This window comes from Antennarius striatus, chromosome 23, assembly GCF_040054535.1.
Source record: "Antennarius striatus isolate MH-2024 chromosome 23, ASM4005453v1, whole genome shotgun sequence".
NCBI classification, from domain to species: Eukaryota; Metazoa; Chordata; class Actinopteri; order Lophiiformes; family Antennariidae; genus Antennarius; species Antennarius striatus.
Genome location: NC_090798.1, coordinates 13,345,500 through 13,358,103, shown reverse-complemented (window position 1 = coordinate 13,358,103; position 12,604 = coordinate 13,345,500). Strand labels below are relative to the sequence as shown.

Sequence of the window (12,604 nt, the reverse complement as noted above, 5' to 3'; positions counted from 1 at the left end):
GGCTGATATATATTTTTTAAAATTTCATACATAGACCACACCAGATTATGAAACGCATCTTCAATGAATGGTCTATTGCAAAGCTTTTTTTCATATATAAGGCACGTTGGATGATAGGAAATGGAGGAAACCAAAGGCTTTTAGCTGCGCCTTATTGTGTGGATCATACTGTAATGTGATGTCATAAAGCTGTCCTAAGCTCCAGGCAATCCTTTGAGGTCTATGCAAAAACTTAGTTTCTTTATTGTAGAAAAAAAGTACAATTCTGTCCCTCAGACAATTTTGTTCTACTCAAATGTGAGATCAACTCTTCTGTGGTGTGGCAGTTCTGTGGCGTCAGTATGGCAGCACAGATACTACAAGTCTGAGTAGTTATTTGGCTTTTCTACCTCTAAAACCCAGAGACGGTCTGGAAGACTTCCAGCTGACAACCTGAATCCGCTGTGAACACACACTTCTGTGTGTGAACAAGAACATTAAGTTTATTTGTAAAGCAAGAGCACAAATAGTACACAATTTAGAAAAAACGCATTTGCGCATATTTACAATAAAAAAAAACTGCATTATCAAGATACTGTGTGTGTGTGTGTGTGTGTGTGTGTGTGTGTGTGTGTGTGTGTGTGTGTGTGTGTGTGTGTGTGTGTGTGTGTGGTGACTCAGTGTCAGTACATTTCAGCGGTCAAATATCACAACTCTGACACACCCATTGTGTCTCCTTCCTGCATCTCTCACACGTGTGTCTGTGGCGGTGAACACACGGTCCCGTGTCCGTGTTGTTCTCACATGTTGACCTGACACCTGGTTGTCCTCCCAGAGACGGGCTTCAGAGGGTTCCTGGAGCAACTGTTGCCTTCTTCCAGTATTGATAGCCTCATGAGAGGGAGCCAACTCTTTGGCAAGCGCCAACAGGAAGTATCTCCTTCCTGCCGGTGCACGATTCATACAGCACCAATGCATTCAGCGCCGCCATATCGGCCATGTTATAGAACACGGCTACTGGCCAGCGGCGTGTTGCTGCGCGGACAGAGAACTTCCTCACCATGTGGTCCATTAGATCCACGCCGCGCTTTGTGTTGTCATAAAGAGTGACGGTGTTTGGCTTCCTCTTGGTGGTGTTCTCCGTCTGAATCACGCTGTGGATGCTGCTGAGGACATCAGTAGATACACAAACATAGAACCACATAACAACACACCCGAGTGGTGAATTTATCTGCTCCGTCTGACTTGCTGATTGAGGAACTTCCTGGCCAATCTTGCTGACTGTACTGAGGATGGTGGTTTTCCGGCTCTGGAGTCGTTGGGCGAGTGGCAGCGAGGTGAAGAAACTGTCCTAGTCACATTTCTGCCCTTGTCCAGGTAGGGTTCCATTAGCGTCATCACTACGTCCTCAGAAAGCTTCTCCCCACTGGGAGGACGGTGGTCCTCGCCCAGACACGGGAGGACATTGCAGATGTACTTGGTTTTCAAGTCACAAGCCACCCAAAACTTGATCCCAAACCTGTCGGGTTTGGTCTTGTTGTACTGCAGGAAGCAGCAGCGAGTCCTTGAAGGGAACAGCTGTTCGTCCGTCGTGATGTGTTGACCAGGGTTGTAGGAAGCGATGCAGTTGCTGGCGAACAATCCCCACACATCAGAAATTGGAGCAAACTTATCCGTCATTGCTCGTTCAACCACGAGTACTGCAGGATGTCTTAAAAGCGGATGTGGGACATAGCTCCAACCATCTGCCGGTATCCCAGGTCTTCTGACCAGTAATCAGCCAGAGGTGGAAGCCGTATCCTCCCCCGATAGATGACCCAAATAATATTCACAGAGTGACATGAGCACAAACGAGAAGGTGGGGAATGGAGGAAAGGCAGAGCGGATGTTTCGGTCACTCCACTCTGCCTCTCTTGTATTTTCCACTGTCTGGTTTGAAACGAAATCTCAAACATTACAAAATGAAATCTAACCTGAAGACAACTCAAAGTCTGAACCTGGATAAAGGTCCATGTCTTCTCCATCCGAGTCACAGGGGCTGACGCCCCTCAGGATCATGTCCTTCGCCTGTTGAGTGTTGGAGCTTCTCTGCATCTTCGTTCCTTGGAGAGGAGGTTTGCACACCACGGAGTTCTTGAGGGGACTGTGGTGAAAAGCTGGTGTGAAGTGAAGCATCTATTCACCTCAGGACGAAAGGAATTCCCTGTCATCTGAGAGCTATATGTCACTTCTACCGACGTGCAAATTTGCAGCCGTTTACACCTGGGGGGTGAGTTGAAGAAGACATCGATGTAAAATGAGAACGAGTGTCTCTGAACAGAGGCAAGGCCTTTGTCACCAGCTGTCCTCAACATACAAACACTTTTGGGTTCCCTCCCCATGAAGCTTGAAGCTCGTTTGCATGACTGTGAGTTGTGGACGATCCAGACACCCCCTAAAGACTTTCAGGTGACTCCAGCATCCCCAGGGCGGGGCCACAGAGCCCATAGGTGACGCTTGGATGGCTTTCAGTGATCGTTTTTAGATTGTGACCTCACCAGACGAAATGTCTGGAACTCCCCACCAGCAGTTAAGAACTGAAGCAGCCTGTTGTTTTTCAAAGTCAGTGTTGTGTGAATATCAGATATGATCACAAAAGGACACTTAAGGGCCTGGAAGAGAAACATTAGCATTCATGAGAACCGACTGAAGAAGGACAGGATGAAGCAAATAGTGATGGGACAAAACAACAGGGGGGTAGAAGCTCCCAGACATCTGATTATCATGTCTGTGGGACTAACACTGAAGTCAGTACCACCTCAACATGTGTCTTTTCTTAGTCAATGGTCGTTGTTGAATGTTGAAAAAGTTCAGGGTTTAGATTGTTCTACTGGTTCTAAGCATGTAATGAGATTAATTAGTGGACACTAAAACGCTTAAATTCCAAATGTGAAATTTATGTCCGGTCATTGCTGATTAAACAACACAATCTAGAAGGAGAAAAGGACTCTGGACATTCAGACAAATGGTTGATGAAACTTAACCCAGACATATTTAGAGAAAAATTAAAGTTTAATTACACGACAAACGAGTGCATTCTATCAAAATATATACAGGTCATCTTTTACTGTAAATGACTATTTCTTGGAATGACGGTATAGAATTTCCTGCACATATTGAATGTATTCCACCTATTGACGGTGACTGAAAGAGGAAAGTTATTAAATGTATAGAATTTCCTTCTGAACCGAGTCATAGCTAGTTATTCTGGACTATTTGAGCTATTGAAAACATTCATTAGCTCAACTATTCTCAGTCAGATGGCAGAAGGGCAAAAAAATTACCCTGCAACCCCAAATGTTTGGTTTTATTTATTCATTCTTTTTTTTTTTTTAATTTAATTTGAACATATTATTTACTGCTGTACTTAACCGTACCTTTACTGATAAAGGGGGTCTGACTGTTTAATGGTGAGTCTCCTTATTTGTCATTAAGGATACTGAAATAAAGGACTTGACCAGATACAAACCCACACCTACACACACCTTCCTAAGCACACGACAGAGTATCATCAACATCGGCAGGTGGGGGAGGGTTCATGTTTGGCTCCTCTACTCTTCTTGGTTGGGGTGGGGGTCTGTGGCCTGAGGGAAGAGGTTGTTGATTGACCCTGGGGTGTGTTGAAGTGGTGGCCATTGCCTAATGCACCAATCAGCAACGTTGGTGTCATGGTGTGTATGTACCTGATGAATGTAGCTCTTGTGTTTCTGTCTCTCCAACCACTTTCATTTTTCTCCTTACTATTTTACTGCCCCCCCCCACACACACACACACACCCAAATACTTGTTTTGTTTGGCCTTTCTGTAGGATAGTACTTTCAGTATTTTATGGGGCGGCAGTAGCTCAGACCCGTAGGTGTTGGGATGGGAACCGGAGGGTGGCCGGGTCAAGACCCATGTGGACCAAAATGTTTGGAGTGTGAACTGACAGTGGAGAGGTGCCGGTCCCCCCCTGAGCACTGCCGAGGCTCCCTTGAGCCTTACAAGTTGTGCATTGGGACGCACCAGGACAGAGCTGCATGCTCACAGGCTCCTTGTGTGTGTGTGTGTGTGTGTGTGTGTGTGCTTGTGTGTGTGTGTGTGTGTGTGTGTGTGTGTGTTTGTGTGTGTGTGTGCGTGTGTGTGTGTTTCAAGGCCTGTATACACACATATGTGTATACATATATTACTGTTATGGTGTATTTGCAAAACATTAAGTGTTGGTGACATGCAGTGAGTTTGTCAAACACGTTTCACACCGTTAAACACTTTGTTAGTTGGTTACGTTTTAGCACAAATTTTACTCTGTACTTCTGGGAAAAAAAATTCCTGATTTCTTCTTCAGCAGAATAGTGGCGGTCCCAGCTCAGTGCAAATCTACAAACCGGTTCTTCATGTTGCCACAGCTGAAGAACCAGCTCTTGACCCTGAAACCTGGCCAGAGTACAACCAAAACACGGCTGGGCAAGAAATAAGAACCGGTTACGTCAGGCTTGGAACTCACAAGGGCATGACTGTTGTATCATCCGGGAAACAATGTCGCAGTAGCACCATTAGAATAATATGATCAACAGGTACATTCATTTATTTTCTGTTACCACTTCCCCTGTGTAGGGCTGTCTGAGTGTCCTGGTCAACTTTGAAAGGCATGGGGTCCATCCTGAACTTTGGAAGTTGAACAAGACCAATGTTTTACAATGATTTTGGCCCACGATATGTTGGATGGCACACACCAGAAAAGTCCTAGATTCTCAAGGGGGTTTGAATCCAGGACCTACTTGCTCTGGGCTACAGTGCTAACTGCTACACCATTGCTGTCCAAAAGCTGTTTAAGTCAATCCACTGGACGTTTAAGAAAGTTCTTGAAGACGTTTCGTCTCTCATCCAAGAGACTTCTTCAGTTCACTGAAGATTGATTTAAACAGCTTTTGGATAACCACGACCTGGATGCCTGAGAACCTACACATACACCATTGCTGCTACCATCCCAACTTCATCATTGTAGCCCAGATAAAGACACTAGAATTGCTTTTAACATTTATGTTCTGGCATGAGTCAATTTAATTTAAATTGTGTTTCTTAGAGAGGAGGCTACAAAACAGTGTGTATACTGCTTTATAGCCTACAAATTCAGTCATTAGAATATGTCTGCTATTATATCATGAACATCTACTACTACTAAAAACAAAGGCCTTCTTTTGCTATTCTTATGATGATATTTAAAAATATCTTTAGACCCCGTACTTCGTGGAGAACTATTGCGTTGCAAGCAGTTAAAGATTAGGTTTCATTATGATTGTAGTGGTTTAGATAGATAGATAGATAGATAGATAGATAGATAGATAGATAGATAGATAGATAGATAGATAGATAGATAGATAGATAGATAGATAGATAGATAGATAGATAGATAGATAGATAGATAGATAGATAGATAGATAGATAGATAGATAGATAGATAGATAGATAGATAGATAGATAGACACTTTATTAATCCCGGAGGAAATTCCCTTTGTCGTTTTAAAAACTAAAGAACACTCATGTACTCATCATATATACTCATTATATATAGTAAATACATTATACTTCAACAAACGAAAATAAAATAAAAGTAAAAAAACAAAATATACATTTACAACAGCAAGATATAAACTGTTGTTCCTGTATGCAGTAAACTCAACTGAAGATTTATTTCTTATGTAACTACCAGGATCCGCCCACTTGTTTCTGATTGGTCAATCGTAATGTGGTGGGCGGGATCACGAGTACATGACGGCGATGTGTTGCAATAAGGAAGCCTCTTTGTATCCGGTGAACGTATAAAATACTATCCGCCGCGGCTCCGCTCGATAAAAAGATGTCAACGAAGTACGATAATAGGTAAGGAAGTCGTGTTTCGTCATTCTAGGATGTCTGGAGAAACTAAGTGATAGTTTTTGGGGGTTTTTATTATATTTTTTATGAATGGATAACTTAGTAAGGAACACATTGGACCGACAGCCGAGCGAACACGGAGGCCCGCTTCCCCTAACCGGGGACCATCCTACCGGGGACCATCCTACCGGGTCTAAAGTTTTTACTAGGCAGTATTTATTCTCCTCATCATGTTGAAGTTATTATTAAAGCTCATATTTTTAGGATTTCGCGTTTGTGCCATCGGTGTAGGTCGATGCTAAACCTGGATGAAGCTGAAGTCAATGCAATGCTAACCGCTAGCCGGCTAGCACGTTAGCACCGGTGGGCTCTTGGTGTCCTCAGCCGGAATGAGTCTCTAATTACTGTTAACTTTACTCTCCTGGTGGTCTTGTTTGTTATTTGTAACGGGACATCCATGGTTGTGGGTATTGAGATGGAACGATGCCGGAATGTTGGCTTCTTTTCTCCGACGGGCGCACATGGTCCTGGTAGTCCGGCCCAACCCGGTAGTGTAGGCCTCAGCGCGGGGGAGCCGCCGGCTCCTGCCCGCGTTTAGGGAATTAATGTAATTCTGAATTTAAATCTTCAAACCAATCCATTTGATGGTTCTATAACGTTTGACCATCGGTGTGTCCTGGTGGCGTCATGGTCGGGTTTTTTGAGTCGTTCTCCAGTCGGAGCTCTTTCCGGTGAAAAACTATCAACGTGTTGTAAAAATGGCGGCTGTGACCAGAAGGGGCCGCTGGCCGGTGTGAGGGGAGACCTGTCCGGTGGTCCTCCGGTAGGGGGTTAGCACCACAGTGAGGGTCTGAAGCGAGAATAATTCACCCCCATTTGTGGAGGGAACGTAACCGTGTTCGTTGTGTGCCCATCCAGAGACCCCGTCCCTGAGGGCGATGACACAGACCTGCACATCGAGGTGAGTCGTCCTGTTTCTGCTGGAGGAAACGTCTTCCTCTTCTGCTGCTGTCTGTTTCTCATGGAATCTCTTCATTTTTTGTTCCCTCAGAGCAACTGGGATGAGATCGTGGACAGTTTCGACAACATGAACCTGCGTGAGGAACTGCTCAGGGGAATTTACGCGTATGGTTTTGAGAAGCCTTCTGCCATCCAGCAGAGAGCCATTGTCCCGTGCATCAAGGGTGAGCTTCAACATTATATGGACAACATTCCTGTATCTACAAAGCAAAAACTTGAAATTGTAACTTGATGAGGTGGCCATCTTCTCTGTAATGTGTGTGTATATAATATGTCATATATGTTCTGTGTTTTTAGGTTTTGATGTAATTGCTCAGGCCCAGTCTGGCACAGGGAAAACTGCCACCTTTGCCATTTCCATTCTAGAACAGATTGACGTGGACTTGAAAGAAACTCAAGCTCTGGTCCTGGCCCCCACCAGGGAGCTCGCTCAGCAGGTAGGTACTGTTGGGCGTGGTGCGAAGAAGGGTCAGGAGGAGTGGGACGGGGTTATCACCTCCACTCATACTTATTTATTCAGTTCTTTCTTCTGGACATGTTATTACAGCAGACCTCACCTTCACCAGCAACAACAAAGAAAAAAGAGTTGACGTGTAGAAGCCATTTGACTTGTAAAATTCCCATCCCCAGAGTCGATGTCGTCTCATTATGACACGTTCTCATAAGCCCTAACAATCTGAGGTGTTAACCAGCATTTACGTCAACTATAACCTTGCAAAGTCAAGTTTTTAAAAGCTTTTTTAAAGGCAACTCCTGCAGTTCCAAGTGGAAGAAGTGCCAATGTGCTCAGGCTGTTGTAGTAAAACAGAGTACCTGTAGCGTGATGTTGTGATAGCAGTGTGTCAACGGGCCCTTTAAACTTCTTCTCCAGATCCATAAGGTGGTGATCGCCCTGGGCGACTACATGGGATGCACTTGCCATGGCTGCATTGGAGGGACCAGTGTTCGCCTTGAATGTTCAAAGCTGAAAAATCAACCCGCTCATGTTCTGGTGGGAACCCCCGGGCGTGTCTATGACATGATGAATCGTGGAATCATCTGTAAGTAATGCTGGATGGACATGGTTTTCTTCAAATGCGTGTGCAGAAGCATCACACCAGCCTTAGTGTAGGGCGATGGTGAGAGAGGGGGCTGTATAGTGATGAAACCCATGCGTGTCAGCTGACTCTGTAAACTTCTGGTGTGTTGTCACTTAAGTTAGTGTTTTGCTAGCTTGAGTCCAGCGCAGCAGGTGTCCAGAGACATGATCAGAACACATTCTGAATGCAGCACAGGTTGGAGTCTCATTACATGTAGCATGTATGAGAATTGACCTCTCAGGAACTGCACCGCCCTGAAATTTGAGTGTATCTGACATTAAGTGTTCAAAAAAATTTTTATTTTTATTTTCAGGTTCTGGTAGCATCAGGATGTTTGTGCTGGATGAAGCGGATGAAATGCTGAGTCGAGGGTTCAAGGACCAGATCTATGACATATTCAAGAACTTGAAAACCAACACACAGGTATGCGTCAGTTAGCCCACTGCAGTGACTAAAGGTGAAGGATAAAAAATACCTCCTAACTGAACCCGAGCTTCGTTTTCAGGTTGTTCTGCTATCGGCCACCATGCCTCTGGATGTTTTGGAGGTTACAAAGAGATTCATGCGGAATCCAATCCAAATCCTAGTAAAGAAGGAAGAGCTGACCCTTGAGGGAATTCGTCAGTTCTACATCAATGTGGAAAAAGAGGTAAAACATTTTTGAATTCATAGTTAAGTATTTTCCACACAATAAGGCACACCTTAAAGTCTGTTAAACACTGTAAAGAGCACAAATCCACAATATGTGAGCAGCATTCTAGGAGCAAACCTTCAGATGTAACGGCTGTAGCTTCCCCACAGTCCATGTTTGAATCACCCGGTGCCTCTTGTATTTGGGGAACCTTAGGAATGGAAGCTGGAGACACTATGTGACCTGTACGAAACCCTCACAATCACACAAGCCGTCATCTTCATCAACACAAGAAGGAAAGTGGACTGGCTCACTGAGAAGATGGCCGCCAGGGATTTCACCGTGTCTGCTCTGGTAAGAGTTTGGACCCTGATGCCTGATGACTCCATCGATTCGAGCATTCATTTACCTGATGGAGCAGCACAGTTCAAGGTGTTACTAATACTAATCAAACAGCAGGTGAATCAACTCCCTTTTCAATCTTCTCTTAGCATGGCGACATGGACCAGAAAGACAGAGACGTGATCATGAGGGAATTCCGGTCTGGATCTAGTAGAGTTCTCATCACCACTGACTTGCTGGTATGTACTAGAGTTAACTTGGTTCAGATGTACGTTTTCTACCTTGTCCTAAACGCGTTGCCTGACCTTGGCTCTGCGGTTTTGATTTTACTGCCCGAGTTTCCTGAGACCAAGGTTCCCTCTCCACCCATCTACAGTGTTGGGGAAAGGACTGAAAGTTCCTTGGTAGAGAAACTGATCTGCTCTCCACTGTGGCCGGGTCCAAGTCCTGGACTCACAACTTAAAGGCAGATTACAGAAACTGATGGGAGCAGCGTCCTTAAATTTGTTGTTGTACGCAAACTAGTTGTGGTGCACGTCCAAATAGAGAACAATTTGTGCATAATGTTGGTGAATTTCAAGGGGTGATGGTTATAATCGACTATGTGATCTGAGGTCACAGGGTTTGAAAGTTGCTAAAACACCAGATGACCTCCTAAATGTGTGTGTCTGGAAGCCGTGTTGCTAATGCTTAATGTTCCTCCTCAGGCCAGAGGTATTGATGTCCAACAGGTGTCCCTGGTTATAAACTACGACCTGCCAACCAATAGAGAAAACTATATCCACAGGTAAAAAGGACTTCATTCTTGGGAATTTCTATTAAAAATGTAAAAGAATTTTAATGAGTGTTACTGTCTGAAGTAGTTAATCAGACTAGAGACCTGCATTAGTTTGTTTTGTTGCAGTTGTGTTGTAAAAACTAACGGAACTAGACTCGCATGGATGCCTAAAATTGTTTTTTTCTTTCCGTCAGGATTGGTCGAGGTGGCCGATTTGGCAGAAAAGGGGTAGCCATAAACTTGATGACTAGTGAAGACCAGCGAGCTCTGAAGGACATTGAATCGTTCTACAACACCACCGTGGAGGAGATGCCCATGAATGTGGCCGATCTCATCTAGGAGGAGCCGCGTGTCGCCTGTCCATCGCATACCTGATTATTTTAGAAGTCTTACTTTGTTCCATGATCTGAATTCTGAGGACACTGTTTAGTGTCTCTATGACTTTACTTTCATTCCAATGAAAGAGAAAAATTCGTCCAGTATTCCTTTTGAAATTTTTGGGGAAATATTGGAAGGACCATTCACTGATTTGATCTGTAGGCCATTATTGGCACCTAAATTCTTCCTGCAGCTGATCAATCTTGCAAAGTTAAAATTCACTGAGAGTTTTAACAAGTCAGGAGTTGGGCAGTTTCCACAAGTACACGTAACATTACTGCATTTGCATAGCAAAGAGTTTGGACATTGACAAGAGTATTCATTGATGGCTCTTGTTTTTTTCCACAAGGTTCACACTAAGATTGAGGTGTTTGTGCAGCTGCACAGCTTCAGGTGTTTGGGGTATGAGGGTGAGGAGTAGGTACTCAGTTCAGGTTCAATACAAGCAGAATCTCAAAGTGCTGTATTCAACCAGCTCAGTATTCAAACTACTTCCAGTGTACCTCATACAGGCTTAAGCACACACTAAATGTTAAAGACATTTTGGGGTAGAGTGACAGGATATATTCAATAAAAGACCTGTCATGTAAACTCTATCATTAATGAGTTGTTTACCCTTTTGATATTTTTACTGCTTTATTTTATTGGGTTTTGTTTTTTTGCTAATGTACTGTAGTCACGCTTGACTTGAACGGTCATTTGTGCAGTAGCATCCAGTTAACATGACTGGGGGCCACGAGTCTTTAGAAGCAAATAATGTTTATGCTGAGGCTTCGCTTCTCGACACGATTGGTTGACTTCTAGGGAGGCGGTGACAGTGTCTGTCACGAAAGGACCAAACTGGATGATCAGAGAGATTGATCCCTACTCCACATATCTTCCTATATTCTTGATGCTCTCATCGTGCATGTTGTCATGGGATTTGGTTTTGGTTTGTCATGCTATGGGGTGTATAGTCTATTTTTTAAAAATGACTTTAGGATATTGTAAACCTTTTTTTCAAACAGAAACAATGTATCACATTTTCTACATTGCATTCTGTATAGTATTTATTTTATTGGTCTTGAAAAAATAAAGGTTTCTCCTTTGTAACGGCACAGTGAGAGCTCTGTTTGTGAAACCCAATTCTTAAATTCAGAAAAGCTAAAGTCTTGAAGCCCAACTTCTGGTTCAGTCTGATGTCCACGGCTGGTTGGCTTTTCAGCAGTAGTGAAACCTGGCCGACACATTTCCACAACTGTCATGATAGACGGTGGGTGTGGACGGCTAAGTGACGACCACCCACACAAAAAGATCTCAATTCTAGTTACCATGTGTCTGAAGAAGATTTTGGTTCCAAATCATCTGAAGATCCTTTCCTGCTAATGTGCACACATTATAGCAAGACTGTCACTTCTGCCAAACTCAGGAGAACAAGGCAATACTCGGCTCTAAGGTCAACCAGATGCCATCTGATTCCACTGCTGCTCTCTTGTTGACTTTTCTAATCATGTGCTATACCACCAGAATTCAAGTTGTGGGCTTATTTTGTTCCAGATATTCATATTTGTGGTCCATCCAATCATTTTAGCAGTGACTTATTAGTCCTTTTGGACTTGGCCTGAGTCGGACAGGTAACAGCACATCAGCATGAACACGCTTTTGTCCGTGTAATTGGTCATGGGCTCTGGTTCACCCTTAGAGAAACAGCAGTCATGGCATTTCAGATCACTTTAGCTATTTCTGATTTGACTGTCCCCAACCTGCTAGTTGGATTGTGGGGCTGTGACTCCAGCTTGGACTCTATGTCCCCACCTCCTGTCTGGTGGAGAGTTTGCTGTTGCTTTTAGGGACATGGTGTTGTTTCTACCCGTTGTCCAGACGCCATCCTCTGCTCGCCCAATTCATGGACTCTAGTTGCCCCATTTCAGCAGAAACCCAACAATTTTAAAGCAGATCCCTGGTTAAATGACACCACCTATACTCTCAGGAGAACCCACAGACAGAGTAAAGAGTGTTGGACAAAAGTTTACGTCTATCTTAATGTAATCAACTTCATTAATCCCTGTAGGGGGATTATCAGTCCACTCTAGCACACACTGGTAGCTGTCACATGCACACACAAGGGGCCTGTAGGCATCCAAGTGATGGGAGGTAGAGCAGTGGGCGGCTCCTTGCGGTGCACCCCAATGAGCAACTTATAAAGGGATGGTGCCTTGTTCAAGGGTGCCTCAGCAGTGCTGGGGAGGCACCTCCACTACCAGTTCACACTCCGAAATATTTGCCTTAAGCAGGTTTTGAAACGGCAACCCTTTGGTCCCCAACCCAAGACTTAATGGACTGAGCTACTTCTGCCCCTGAAATGGAACTCCAGGAAAAGCACAAAACTGAAAGCAAATTGAACAAGGTACTATTGAATCAGTTGGAGCTTTAATCAGGAAGGGTCGAAATGAAATGAACTATCCAATCCCATCACTTGACTCAACACAGCTGTCGGATTGGCTGCCACTTGTACAGGAGGAAAGT

General features: G+C 44.1%; 1 protein-coding gene and 1 non-coding gene across 2 annotated transcripts; both read left to right on the top strand.

Moving 5' to 3' along the window:
• Positions 1-5,773: 5,773 nt before the first annotated feature.
• LOC137590654 (eukaryotic initiation factor 4A-I-like) lies at positions 5,774-11,194 on the top strand. Its single transcript, XM_068308358.1, has 11 exons — positions 5,774-5,877; positions 6,790-6,832; positions 6,923-7,055; positions 7,189-7,328; positions 7,763-7,931; positions 8,284-8,393; positions 8,476-8,619; positions 8,818-8,955; positions 9,093-9,182; positions 9,651-9,730; positions 9,916-11,194. Exons 1-11 carry the CDS (start codon positions 5,855-5,857, stop codon positions 10,058-10,060), a joined length of 1,215 nt encoding a protein of 404 aa, XP_068164459.1. The 5' UTR covers positions 5,774-5,854; the 3' UTR covers positions 10,061-11,194.
• LOC137591033 (small nucleolar RNA SNORD10) lies at positions 8,024-8,159 on the top strand. Its single transcript, XR_011034585.1, has one exon. It is a non-coding gene; the product is annotated as a small nucleolar RNA SNORD10 (small nucleolar RNA).
• Positions 11,195-12,604: the final 1,410 nt, after the last annotated feature.